Source organism: Zonotrichia leucophrys, chromosome 1, assembly GCF_028769735.1.
Source record: "Zonotrichia leucophrys gambelii isolate GWCS_2022_RI chromosome 1, RI_Zleu_2.0, whole genome shotgun sequence".
NCBI lineage: Eukaryota > Metazoa > Chordata > Aves > Passeriformes > Passerellidae > Zonotrichia > Zonotrichia leucophrys.
In genome coordinates, this window is record NC_088169.1 from 112,247,306 (window position 1) to 112,260,108 (window position 12,803).

General features: G+C 46.3%; 1 protein-coding gene across 1 annotated transcript in view; it reads right to left on the reverse strand.

Moving 5' to 3' along the window:
* Positions 1-247: 247 nt before the first annotated feature.
* Positions 248-12,803, reverse strand: part of CD247 (CD247 molecule) — a 52,507-nt gene continuing 39,951 nt past the window's right edge. The window contains 7 exon segments of the mRNA XM_064703654.1: positions 248-1,639; positions 2,071-2,112; positions 3,276-3,332; positions 3,999-4,034; positions 4,688-4,771; positions 6,018-6,071; positions 7,244-7,350. Of these exon segments, the coding sequence (XP_064559724.1) occupies positions 1,574-1,639; positions 2,071-2,112; positions 3,276-3,332; positions 3,999-4,034; positions 4,688-4,771; positions 6,018-6,071; positions 7,244-7,350 (446 nt within the window). The 3' untranslated portion in view covers positions 248-1,573.

Sequence of the window (12,803 nt, forward strand, 5' to 3'; positions counted from 1 at the left end):
AACTTTACTGTAATTTTCAGCTCAGCTGTCTCAGTTATCACCCAGTTCTCTCAATTTTTCTTGTCACTGTGGAGAACAGTAAAGGATCTAGGAATTTTTTTTTGCGAGAAGCATTCATTACCACGTCTCAGTTTACTTTTTTTTTTCTTTAATTTATTGCAAATATTCTTTAAAAGCTACAAGCACCTACTGCAGGTACAGTTTTACTGCTTAAAGAAGTAAAACTGCCTTGGAACTTGCATAGCACCCATTTCAGCAAGTTTTTCTGCTGCTAACCCACCCAGTCCCTGGAAAGAAGACATAACCTCATTTGGCCAGCACCCAGAACAGCAGCTCTTGTTCCCACAGCCTTCTTCTGTGAGGATTGGTGAGATGGCTTAGTCAGCTCCTGAGTCGAGGTGAAGCACCCCTGATGTTGCTGGGCTGGATTTGTCCTTGCTGAATTCCTCCAGCCTTCCCTGTGCAGTGAGGCACAGGCAAAACTGAGGCTGCAGCAGCAGGAGGTGAGTGTCCCTTTGATACCTGGCTTTGGGGCACTTTCCCAACAGCCCATCCCAGCTTCTGGGATTGTGTAGGAGCTCAGGCTGGAATCCTGTCCTCCTCAGCTTCCCTGGGAGATGGTGCTGCTGGGTGCAGGCTGGTGCAGACAGGCTGAATACCTCAGGTAAGGAGCTCGTGCCACTCCCACTGCTGCTCCCTACACACACACAGGACTGTGGCACTGTTTTATTAATTCATCAAAAACACATGACACTATTGAGCCGGTACCTCCTTGGAGTGATACCTGCACCTTTTAGAGGCAGCCTCATGAGAGACTGGGCTGGAAACTGCATTTATGTTGGCATTTGTACAGTTTGTTGTCTGGAAGTGATAATAGGGGAACCCATCTCTTTGTTTTCTTTGTTCTTCTGCCTTCAGAGGAGTCTCTCACTCAGCTTACCTGGCTTATATTTATGGATGAGTGGCAGTGCTATTGCTTGATCTTTTTTTGGATATTGGTGCTCATTTTCTTCCTACTGGAAAGTTGGCTTTCAGCCTCTCTGCTTTACTATGGTAACATCATGTCACTCTTTATAATTAAAGAAATAAAGTTGCCCTCCACTGAAGCAGTTTTTTAAAGGCAAATTTAAAGCAAAAAGGATGAAATAGTCTTAAGATAAATACTACAGGAAGTAAATACAGTAAATCTTTGCAAATTATTTAAATGCACTAAAGCCATAATTCCATGTCTTAATACTCTGGAAGACAAGGAAGACTTATGGAAATAGCTGTGATTGTTAGAAGGTGTGGTCTGGTCCCCACAACACAAACCTGACAAAAAAAATCAGCCTACTACCCCTATAATTGGAAACAACTTTACAGATATGTACATTCTAATAGCAGAAGCAGTTACATAATTCAGGAAGAGAGAGAGAAGGAAAGGCCAGGTCCAGGTTCTGTGCACCAACCCAAGGAGGTTCTTGCACACAGGAAACACACAGTGCTTGTGCTGGATGAAAAAGGCTTTCCCCCCTCTCCTCCCCAGAGCAGGTGGGCATCTCTCACTCTTGCCCATCCCCTCTGAGGCTCCCACCTAGCGAGGGGGCAAAGGCTGCATTTGGAGAGCATCATAAGTGTCCTTGGTTGCTGCACTGAGCCCCTGGAAAAGAGAAAACCAGAGAAACAGGTGAGGGATGAGTGTGAGTGCTTGCTTACTTCTTCCTGGCTGACTGGCAGGGGCTCACTCAGGAGCAGGAGTCTGATTTTTTTCCCCCTGCAGAGGTTTTTACTCCTGAGTGTTTCTTTAGTCTTTGTGTGGTACGAATAGCTATTACTTACCTGAAAGCAAGGTGCATCCTGAATCATGGTTATGAAAATATGATTACAGCAAATGATCCTAACTGGTTCTGCAGATCTTTGGAGTACATTTTATTTGTGTATTATTAAGAGCTAACTGATGCTAGAATGAGCATCAATAATTAAATGAACAGACATAAAATCAGCATAAAATCCCTTCTCTGTGCCTCCCTGACATTGCCATTGGATATCCAACCACAGGTGAGGGGAGCAGCTGTGGGAGGTGGTGCTTACCTGGTAGAGACCTTCATTGCCTTTGCCTCGCCGCCTCTGCTGCTTTGGGAAAATAAAACAAGCACAGACTGATTAATGGGTGCTTTCCTGATTATGCAAAAAGAAAGAAGCCTCTGAGTTCCCCCATGCTGTGCTGAGGGTGTCCAGGATGTACCAGCTGTGCATGGCCTGGACTCTGCTCTGCACAGGAAAGCACCTGATAGGTCTGGACCAGCCCTGTCATGCTGCCAGGGCTGTTAAAGAGAAAATAGAGAGGATAGGAAATAAAAACAAATTGTTTTCATTTGCTGACATATTTTCCTGTCATACTGTTAAAATGTTGCTATTTCTTTGATTCACTGTATGTACAGAGATTTGGCAGCATTTCTGTAGACACTGATTATTTAGTATTAGATTGTATCACAAATGTGTCAAGGAGTAGTTCTTGTTACAGTTAAAATTGCAGCAAGCTATTAAATGATCATATATTTGGAGTGGGACAAGGGCTTTGGTGTTCTTGTCCCTCCAGAAACAGAAACATTCAAAAAACACGGTGCAACTTTATAACCCCATAGCTCATAGGCACAGCTTGACTCTGGCTGAGGAGCATTAGACTAAAAAAGGGGAAGATACTAAATGTTGGTGTTGCTTCAGCATTTCTCAACACTAAACTTTGTTTTGAAATGCTCCTTTTTTCATGTGGCAGAAGGAAATGAAAGGATATATATATATATATATATATATATGACACTTTGACATAAAATAGAACCTGTGTAGGTCAGAGCAATTTTTCATTTTGCCATAAACAAGTGTCCCCAGATGGTTTGTTTCTGACACAAGCCCTCCTCCCCCAGCAGTTTGTGCACAGAGCTAAAAGCTCTCCCTCTGCTGTGACTGATGTGTGCCTTAAGCATTTGAGAGCAGAGCTGTGGGAAGGAGGACATTTCCCCTGTTCCTTGTCTGAAGTCAGGCACAAGGAGGGGCTGGCACTTGCTCTCCAGATCCTGGAACACCAGCCAGCCTCAGCAGCCCTTGGAGGGGAAACCATAAACCTGCAGCTCTGAGCTGCTCTGGAGAGACATGCCCCAGAATCTTCCACTGCTGCTGGACCATTGCAGCACTTGACACCAGACCCTCCGGCCAGGGCAGCTTTTAGGGGTTTTCTGGCCAAAAGCTGAAATGTTTTCTGTTGCCATGTTTTCAGTAGGAAGGAAAGTAAGACTCACCTCTCCCTTCATTCCAATCTCACTGTATGCCTCACCCATCTTGTCCTTCTGCAGTGACTGCAGGCAGAGAGGGGGAAAAGAGTCAGTGTGACAGTGGAAAAGCCAGGGCAGCCCCTGGGTAGCCACATTCAAAACCAGCTGAACTCAGAGTGTCTCATTCAATAGCAGTAAAGGTCTGGGAAACAGGCTCATTCCTCAAGCACCGAAGACCCAAGTTAAGACATGAGAATCAACTTGGCTGTGTCTGTGGTTTGGAGCATAGACCACACATTTAGCCAGAGTCAAATCAATTCCATCGAGAGGTTCCTAAGCAGCCCCTCTTTGATGCACTGGTATTTGGCCTTTGCCAGAGATCAGGCACAGGGGCTGGAAATGCACAGGAATACCTGGAAATGCACAGGAAATACTGTAGTAGCAATCACACGGGGTCAAGGTTGGTTAGTCACTAGCATTAGGCATTAGCAGGTATCTTGCTCCAAGTTCTTTTCCACATCTCCCCAGTGTTTTTCTCCTGTCACTCAGAAGTGAGCAGAAATTTTCTAGCAAAAACAGAGGGTCTGCTGGGAAGAGTTGGGTGGAATGGAAGAGAAGTCTTGAAAAGCAGCTGTTGGGTTTTCAACCAGAGCTGAAATTGGGTGGCAGAGGGGAAAGTCTCCTATGAAACAGAATCTCCTGTTCCCAGCCATCCCTCCCTCTCTGCTCCCTCCAGAGTGCTCTACTCACAGTGTAGACAGTGTCCTGAGGGTTCTTTCTCCTCTGCTGTAAAACAGAAGAAAGAAGTTGCCCATACATTGCACTGCCAGCATCCCCCGGCATCTTGTATGCGCTTATGCATTTGCTGCATGGCACAGCTGCAGCTCTGTGGACCTTCCCTGCCCATTCCAGTCCATCCTGCCTCCACCCATAAGGCTCTGTTCAGACAACTTGTTCTGGGGGAAATTAATTTCACTTTAGCAATTGGTAGAACTTAGTTCTTCTCTGCTCAGCCACTACAGCTGTCACCTGCTGATGCAGGAGGTTTTCCCTCCCTTTTCCTTTGAAAGCGATGGGCCGTGCAGCAAGCACAAAGAGTTGTTTTGGCTGCTGCTGTGCTTTGTGGGCGCTTGTTTGATGGCATCAGAGCAGCGAGCTCTGTGAAACACCCACCGCTGCCGGGCCTCCTCCGCATCCGCCCCGGGCCCGGGTGTCACTTCCCACCCCGCTGGCTGCGAGCTCCGAGCTCCGGCCCGCCGAGGGGCAGACATCAAAGGGGAGGGGGAGCTTCGCTGCTGCCGCCCGGGTTACGACACAGATCGCGGCGTTCCCTGCCCAGGAAGGCGCTGGGGTGGCTGGCTGTGTGAGCAGCGCCGTGACACGGCGTGGGAGGAGGCACCAGATCAAAGGACAGAGGCGCACATGTGCCTGGAGGTTACCTGGTGTCTCCCGCCCAGCTCGGGGTCTGCTCCTCGCTTTCCTCCCAGAACATCGTAATCGTCTCTGTGCCCGCGGGAGAGTTTCTGAAACGGGAGAGAGAAAGCGCTGATGGACACCGTGATCATGAGATAAGAACAGGTCTTAGAAAAGAAAGGGAACCCAGCTCAGCTCACAAGGACTATCACTGAACTAGAAATTCTTTACACTCCCTAATGCAACTGTCAACAAAAATGTCTACATTTAAGCCATGGGAATGACACAAAACTGCAAGCTGTTGCATCAAGGACCTTTCCTAAGTGGAAATGAGCTGAAAACTAGAGAGCATGAGGGGGAGGGACTCTGACTTTCACGCTTTCTTTCCCACTGGAGAGTGAAGAGCCACGAGCTTCATTTTTCTTGCAGAGCTGCTCATCTAAATTTGCACTAAGGAGCTACAGAAATTTTATACCCAACACAGTTCTTAGCCAGAAAAGGTTACCTTGGACAAGGGCAAAGGAGAGATTTCAGGTCAAAATAACACAGCTGACAGAGCACTACTTGAAAGGTGATGGGCTACACTTAAATTGCATTAGTGTTCAGACATTGCAGAGTTAAACAGAACTCATCACAGGATGTGGCTATGGTCAAAAGCGTGAGAAAAAAAAAATTAAAAGACATCTAGACATAGCAAAAATAGCTAGAGTTTAATGCTGCCATGAGTGGGCAATTTAGTGAGGAGGCTCAGGCAGGATCTTGTCTCTGTCCTCTTTCACTGCCTAAAGATGCTGCCCTTGGTCAGGGCCCAGGACAAGGCACTTCCCTGGTTTGATCAGATACAGCAGGGCTTGCTGTGGGAAAAACAACAGGAAAGCTTGGGAATGGAGGCACAGGGGCTGTGGTGGCTCAGGCCCCACACACGAGAGAGTGCACGAGCTGCAGGTGCAAAGGCAGCTCCACAGCATCCCTTGGCATTTGCCCTTGGCCCAGCCCACATCAAACAGCAACAGGGGCAGTGCCTGCACACACACCCAGAGTTCTCACAAACCTGTTTGTTCCATGGGGCAGCACAGCAAACAGCCTGGGCTCCTGCCAACCTAGAGCTCAGTGGGCCAAATCATGAACCAACAGCCCAAGGAGCTCTTCAGCATCTGGCCAGAGTGGTGACACCAGAAGCTGTACCTGTGAGGTTTTACCTTTCCTCCCTGCAGCTGCCATGCTGCACACATCTACAGCCTTGCTCATCAGCTGGGTCATCCAAAGCTTTTGTGACCAGCAGCCAGTTCAGTGTCCCTGTGCCCCAAAGGTCTGTCTGGATGGTGGACTGGGGAACAAGGACCAGCAGTTACTCACGTTGTACACGTCATCCTGGCCTGCTCGCAGCTGGGGCTCAGAGGCCTGGCTGAGCTGCAAGAGAGACCACAGAAACCATTCCATGAGCAGAGACACAGTGGCTCCCCTCAGTGCCTTCATTCCCTCTCTCCTACCAGTTACCCTCATCAGAAACAGGGCAACCCACAAGCAGCTCCCTGTGTGGCTACAGGCGATGTAAACCCCTGCTGCAGCAGCACTTTTATCCACACAGCAGCCTGCCCTCAGCAGCCAAGTCATCCTATTTCACATAACACCAGCTCACAAACATCTGAGTTTGTTCCCTATACACCTGCCCTTCTCAGATTTTGTCTCTCCATTCTCTTCCTGTCCTAATCTTGTGCCTCCCTGAGACTTTGGCTCTCCAGCTGCCTGCAAAGCTGTTGGGCTTCCTGCAGGGAATCCCTGCACCCCTCAGGAGCAGCACTTGGCATGCAGGACTCTGGTGCCACCCCAATAACTTGATGAGAGTGGCAGTTAGCAAAGAGGTAAAGGATTATCCCTTCTGTAGCTGCTCTTTGGCTCAGCTGCTCACAATACTTACGAGAAATCAATTGCTAAGCCAAAACTTCTGGTAAAGAGGGGCAGTTTTGGAACAATGAGAGCAGCTGCTTTGTATTGTAGTGTTTAAACAAAAACCCTGTCAAACTACATTCTGTATTGATTTACTCTTTTTGAGTTATTATCACATCCAATTCTTTATTAAAAGTAACCTTCTAGCTCAGTCTATATTTAGGCATAGAACCATGTTTGTAACAATTACACAAGTCCTCTCCTGTGGTTGGGTTGTTGCATCATCACACTCATAGTATCAAAGATGTCTGAATTGTTGAGACATTTTAGTACATCCTTCACAAGCTTGCCATTTTCCCTGTATGTTCTGTGTATCCCTTCCTCTCTTTCCAATGACAAAGCAGGAGAAAAAAATCCACATAACTCCTGATCAGTCACTTCCCATCTACAAAATCCAGAATCTCTGATGTATCCATAAGTCTAACATCAAAGCACTCTCATATACTCTTTGTAAAGAACTGCTTTAGGTTGCTCAAGTAGACACCAGAAAGAGAGTGGAAAAAATAAAGAAAAAGAGAGAAAGAAAGCAAAAGAATAGAAAGGTCTCATTCCAAGAGATGGTTCCCCTCCACTCCCACTTTCCAGCCCAGCTTACACCACCAAATCCAAATGGATCTGTGTTGGGTTAGACTGACCTTTGCCTTCACAAAAAGGGCTGTCATGACCACTGCATAAATGAAGAGGAATCCATCCAGCATGTAGCAGAGCCTGGGATCTGTGAGGCCGAGAATTGATGCAGCATCTGCAGAAAAAGATCAGACACATCAGCAAACAAAGTCACTGGGTGCTTGGCAGCATAAATGTGGCAGTGCTGCCAAGCACTCCATGGAAAAATAATAGCCAGTGTGAGGGCAACACTGCCCCTTGGCAAAGGAGATGGAATTCTGAATAGAAGAATTCTAGGATTAATCTGGTCAAAAAGGAAAATGGCAAGTCAAGCCTTCTCTCTGGACAGGTTCAGTTAAACCAGACTGTCAGGACCTCAGCCAGCTGAGAGTACTTCCATGGACAGAAATGTTGCAAGCTCCCCCAGCCAATACAGGACATTCATTTTCTGGGAAAATCCAGCAGCATCTCCTGCAGGGATTCATGACTGGGCCTGGTTAAGGCTTCCTTCATCAAGTGTGTGTGAGAAATACATTGTTCAGACAAAATTTTAGGGGAGGTCTTCTCAATTCTGCACTAAATGCAAAGAAAGATTGATACCATCACATTCACTTGAACCCATTGCCCCTCATGTTTTCCATGTGACTCCTAAAAAGGGAGTTTCCATCTTTTCAGCCACCATTTAAATATTTATACACTGACCACATCCAATCTTAATCCAACCTTAAGATTGTTGGGTTTCAGCAGATAAAGCTGATAAAACTGCCCCTGTATCAGTTAATAAAGATACAGAAAGTTCACAAAGTATAGGTAAAAAAATCAAAGGCTAAGTAACCATATATCCAATATGCATCTCCATGGCCATCCCCCAAGGAAAAGCTGTATTGTACAGTTATATAAAAAACCAAAGAAACAAACACTTTAAAATTAATCTGAGTTGTGCTTTGTGCAGATTTGGAGTGAGTTCAAAAAGGAAAGACAAAAATTATCAATAACCTGAAAAGCCCTTTGATGAAGATAAACAATCACTGTTCCCTCTGACAGCCTCACACACCCAGAAAAAATACCACAGAGTAGATTTGTTTGTTTGTCTGAACTAGGAGCCTGCATTCATTTTTTCCCTAAATCATTCATTTAGAAACAAATCCATGGAAATAAATTGAGATCCTAGAAGGTTTTCCTTCTTTTCCCTCTTTTTCTGTCATTTAAAAAATGTGGTTCAAGCACTTTATGAAAAATACCCTTCACCACATTTCCTCAGGACTATAAAATTTCATTTATATAGGGTAAACAGAGACAGAGAGATTACATTATTTTCCCAACATTGTATATAAAACCAACAAACGAGCTGAGATTGCCTTCCCAGAGATTTTCTTCTAAACAGTTCACAGGACAGTATTTTACACCAGCCTGGAGGCATCTGAGATGCTGCTGAAGGCAGCATTTTTGTGTACTCTTTGGGTATCCTGGCCCTGAATCCCTCTTTTTGTACCCAAGCCAGGCACATTCATACAATCATCTCAAGTCCAATATTTCTCCAGCACTAACAAAATCCCCAGACCAGGAGGAGACATTGAGGACTGTGGAGGAGATGTCAAGAGTGCAGGGGATTTAGCTGTGGCCCTGTGCCAACCATTGTCAACCTTGGCTGACTCTGCAGAGACAACCAAGTGCCCACACAGTGCTTATGTGGGGCTCCAGCATCCCAGGCAATGGATTAGTGCTGTTCAGTGAGGGAAGGCCTGCTGCTCTGCCTGTGATTGTCCCTGGAAAAACATGTTTTGAGACTATGACAAAGTCCAGTGTTTAGGAAAAACCCAATAAAATGAATAGAATTATTAGGGTAAGAAAAGAACTCTGATATCATCAAGTTCAACCTTCAGCCAAATACCACCATGCCCACTAAAGCATATTGTGAAGTGTCACATCTATTGATTTTTTAAACACTTCCAGGTATGGTGACTCCACCATTTCCCTGGGAAGCCTGTTGCAATGCTTAGCCACTCTTTCAGTGCAGAAAACTTTCCTCATATCCAACCTTTGAGCTGGTGCAGCTTGAAGCTACTTCCCTTGTCCTATCTGTTAGGTTGTGTTATTTCCTTTCTTAATATGTTTGATTTCTGTATTCTTAAACAAAGCAAAATGTACAGAGCACTTTCTAAATAATAACCATTGAAACAGGGTTCTGGACTAGAAAGTGAGAGAGAGAAAAGATAGAAGGTAGAAAGCCTATTGAAAGAAAGGTCAAAGAGATAGGAAGCGCAATGAACAAGTGGCAGTTTGAAACAGTTACCATCCATTCAGGTGAACAGGACCAGTTTGGGTTTTTACATCACCAGAGGAGGGGTTACTGGCTCTTCAAAACACAAGGCCAGTCCCTTAGGCACCACCAAAATGTGCTTTGTGTCCCTCATCAGCCATGGTCTGGGGCTGAGGCCAAGGTCACAGCAGATGAACTGATGATGGGAGCTGGCAGAGCAAAACCTGCCAGGCCCGAGGGAGCAGCCACACTCAGCTGTCTCACACAGAGCAAAGCACAAACAGCAAATATTTCACTGATGATTCCCACTCTGTTAACCTCACAGTGCCTTTCCAATATTGACATACCAAAACTGAGAGGAGACAGTCACTGAGTGGAGCACTGCCCAGGTTTCCAGCCCTCCTCAATCCCAATTGCCTACAGCTGGAGCTCTGTCAGCACCTGTGCTTCTGCCCCTGAGAAGTTTCTTCCCAGCACCTCCTCCTTCCAAAGCCTGGATTTTGTTCCCCCCTTTTCTCTGCTCCCACCCAGCTGCTCTCCTCTGTGCCTGGGCACTCTCTCCTGCTGCTGCAGGTCCCTGCACTCCCGCATCTGGACGTGAGGCTGGCATCTCCCCAAAGCAGCTCTGCAACAACCCCCTGTGGCCTTTTACTTTCTGAAGCACGGGTGAAGAAAACAGAAAAAAAGAAAGGAAGAAAAAAGGCAATTCAGAAGTGCTGCGGACAGCAAGTGAGAAAAAGGCAGCGGTGAGAGGCCGAGAGCAGCCCCAGGGCCCGGCGGAGGAAGCCTGGGGCCGGCAGGGAGGCTGCGCTGCGGCGCCCGCCTCGAGAGCCCTGCGTGGTTTCACAGCTTCAAGCCCTGGCTCAGGCCCAGCTCCAGCTCTCCTGCACAGGGCAGCAAACTCAGCTTCAGCCTCCTGCCCACACTGCCTGCTGCTCCCATCCTGGAGAGACACAGGAGTCCCAGAACCACATCCAGTCACTGCTCCAAATCATGGCATGAGGGAGGGAGGGAGGCTGCACCCCAAAGCTGGCTGGGGTCCAATCCACAGGGCTGGCCCAGTGCAGCCAGTACCAATGGGGACCAGCTGAACTGAATCACTGGAACGTGGCCTGGACCCTTGAAGTGTGCCAGAACATTTCTTTTTAATAGGATTTTCCTCCTCCAATGTTTTTAGTGTGCATCTGGATTGGGTTAGACCATGATTCCTGATAATAGTTTGAGAAATACAGACCGTAAAAGCTGAATTACTTGTAAATCCAGATCACATCTGTCTACCATAAATTTTTTTCTCTCCCATGGGCCTTATTCAGTGATTCATTTAAGGATTTTACTTTTAGGGGTTACCAAAATTCAGTAACACAGCTGTAAATGAAGCGTTTTATCTTCCTGGAAACTGAGTTTCTCAGTGAAGCCCAGGAAAACCAATCCCAGCACAAGAGATTTATTGATGCAACTGTGGTTACATACAAAGGTGTTTAAAGGCAGATCCTGCAGGGCCTTCTCCCAACAGCCCAGAGTTGCCAGAGCTGCTTGCTGGGCAGCTTTTCTCAGACGCCACCATCTTCCACCAGCAGTGATCCCTGTGACTCTGGATGATGCTGGGTGTGATGGGTCTTGCCTCACTGCTGCTGCCTAAGAGCAAAATTCTGAACCCAAGAGAGCTCCCTGGGCTCAGAGGAGAGAGATGAGTACCCTGCATGGTGCTTCACTTCAAGTGCACACAGGCCTGCAGCTGAAAGGACAGCCCAGACTATATGCCTACAAGTTAGCCAGCTAAAATTATTACAGATAATCCTGTTCATGAAGAATGTATCTGTCTTATATTTATAGTTTTCTATGGGTTTTACTCATAGATAGAAACAACAAGCAAACCTGTGACCCTTCAGGGATGAAGAAGCAGAGGCCAAATTCTCCTTCACTTGCAGAAGGCAGAGGCTCAATTAATTTGTCATCAATATTCCATCACATATTTGTGAAACACAGCATGGGCCAAAGCAAAGCTGTGCCCTTCAAGTTCAGCATTAGGGTTCGTTGTTGTTGTTGGAGGAAACTGCTGATACGATCAGGATTCAGGTTACAAGACCAAATGTTGGGCAGCCCAAATAATTACATTTAAAAAGTAAAGTATTTTAGGCCATTAGCTTCCAATTTTTTACACCGATGAATTTTAGCCCTATGGAAAGTCAAGGTAAAGCGCTTTAGGATTCCTGTGAGCCCTTCCTACTCCTTTTACAATCCCTTCCAGGGAGGCACTAACAAAAAGTTCAAATCATTCAAGTTTTCCTCTGATTTGTTTGGAAGAAATACAGTCAAAAGAAGGAAAATATAATGCCACATGGGATTAAACATTGTTGTTCCTGCCCATGGCAAGGGGTTTGGAACTAGATGATCTTTAAGGTCCTTTGCAAGCCAAATTTTTCTATGATTTTATGATCTTCTAGCACATCATGGAAAAAAGACTCTAATAAAAAAGTCCAGGGTACTGTATCAGGAGCAAGACAAGTATATCTCCAGCTGCTGTTTGATATGTGGGAAGAGGAAACCTATCTACCTTTTCAGTCTGAAGGTGGAGAAGATTAACTTTGAATATATAATTAAACAAGGCAGCCTTTCACCCTCCAAATCCTTCCAGAGCCTCATCAGAAACAGAAAGGAGGGGAGTGCCTTGCTCATCTCTGGAAGGGGACTCCTTGCTTCATCAAAACAGTCAGTCATTCTCAGAAAAAGCAACTGCTTTCACTTCTCACTTGAGCAAGGCCTCGGTGCAAAGGGCTTTCCTGAAGCAAGCCTGGTGTTGCCTCCTAGAGACAGCAAACCGTGCACAGGGCAGCTGCAGACGTGGATATCCAACAAGCTGCAAGCTCTGCAGCTCTGCCAGCTTTTGTAGGGAGTTTAGATTAGGCACAAGGGCTTCTACTACACCCATCTTCATCAGGGACAGCAAAAGTTTAATTCAGTTAATGCAAAAGGTGTTCCCTGCTGTAAATTTTCTAGTGTTTAATTCAATCTGGTGTTGAGTGTACAAAGAGGCAAGAGTTATTATTCAAATGCTGCTAGGTCACTTAGCCTTTCCCTTGCCCTACCAACTCTGCCCCACAGCAGTAACTCACTCCAGAGTGATTTACTATCTGGTGGCCTTTTCATTCCAGCTCCCACAACCCTGTGCACATGATGGAGGACCACATAAGAGAATTGAGCCTCCTTGTCCCCCTGGGAATCCCAAAGAGACTTCACAGCTGCAAGGCTGGAGGGAGAGACCCCGAGCCAGGCACAAGATGCTGCTGGTCACAATCAGATGTGTTTCTCTGCTCAGTGAGCACTTCTCA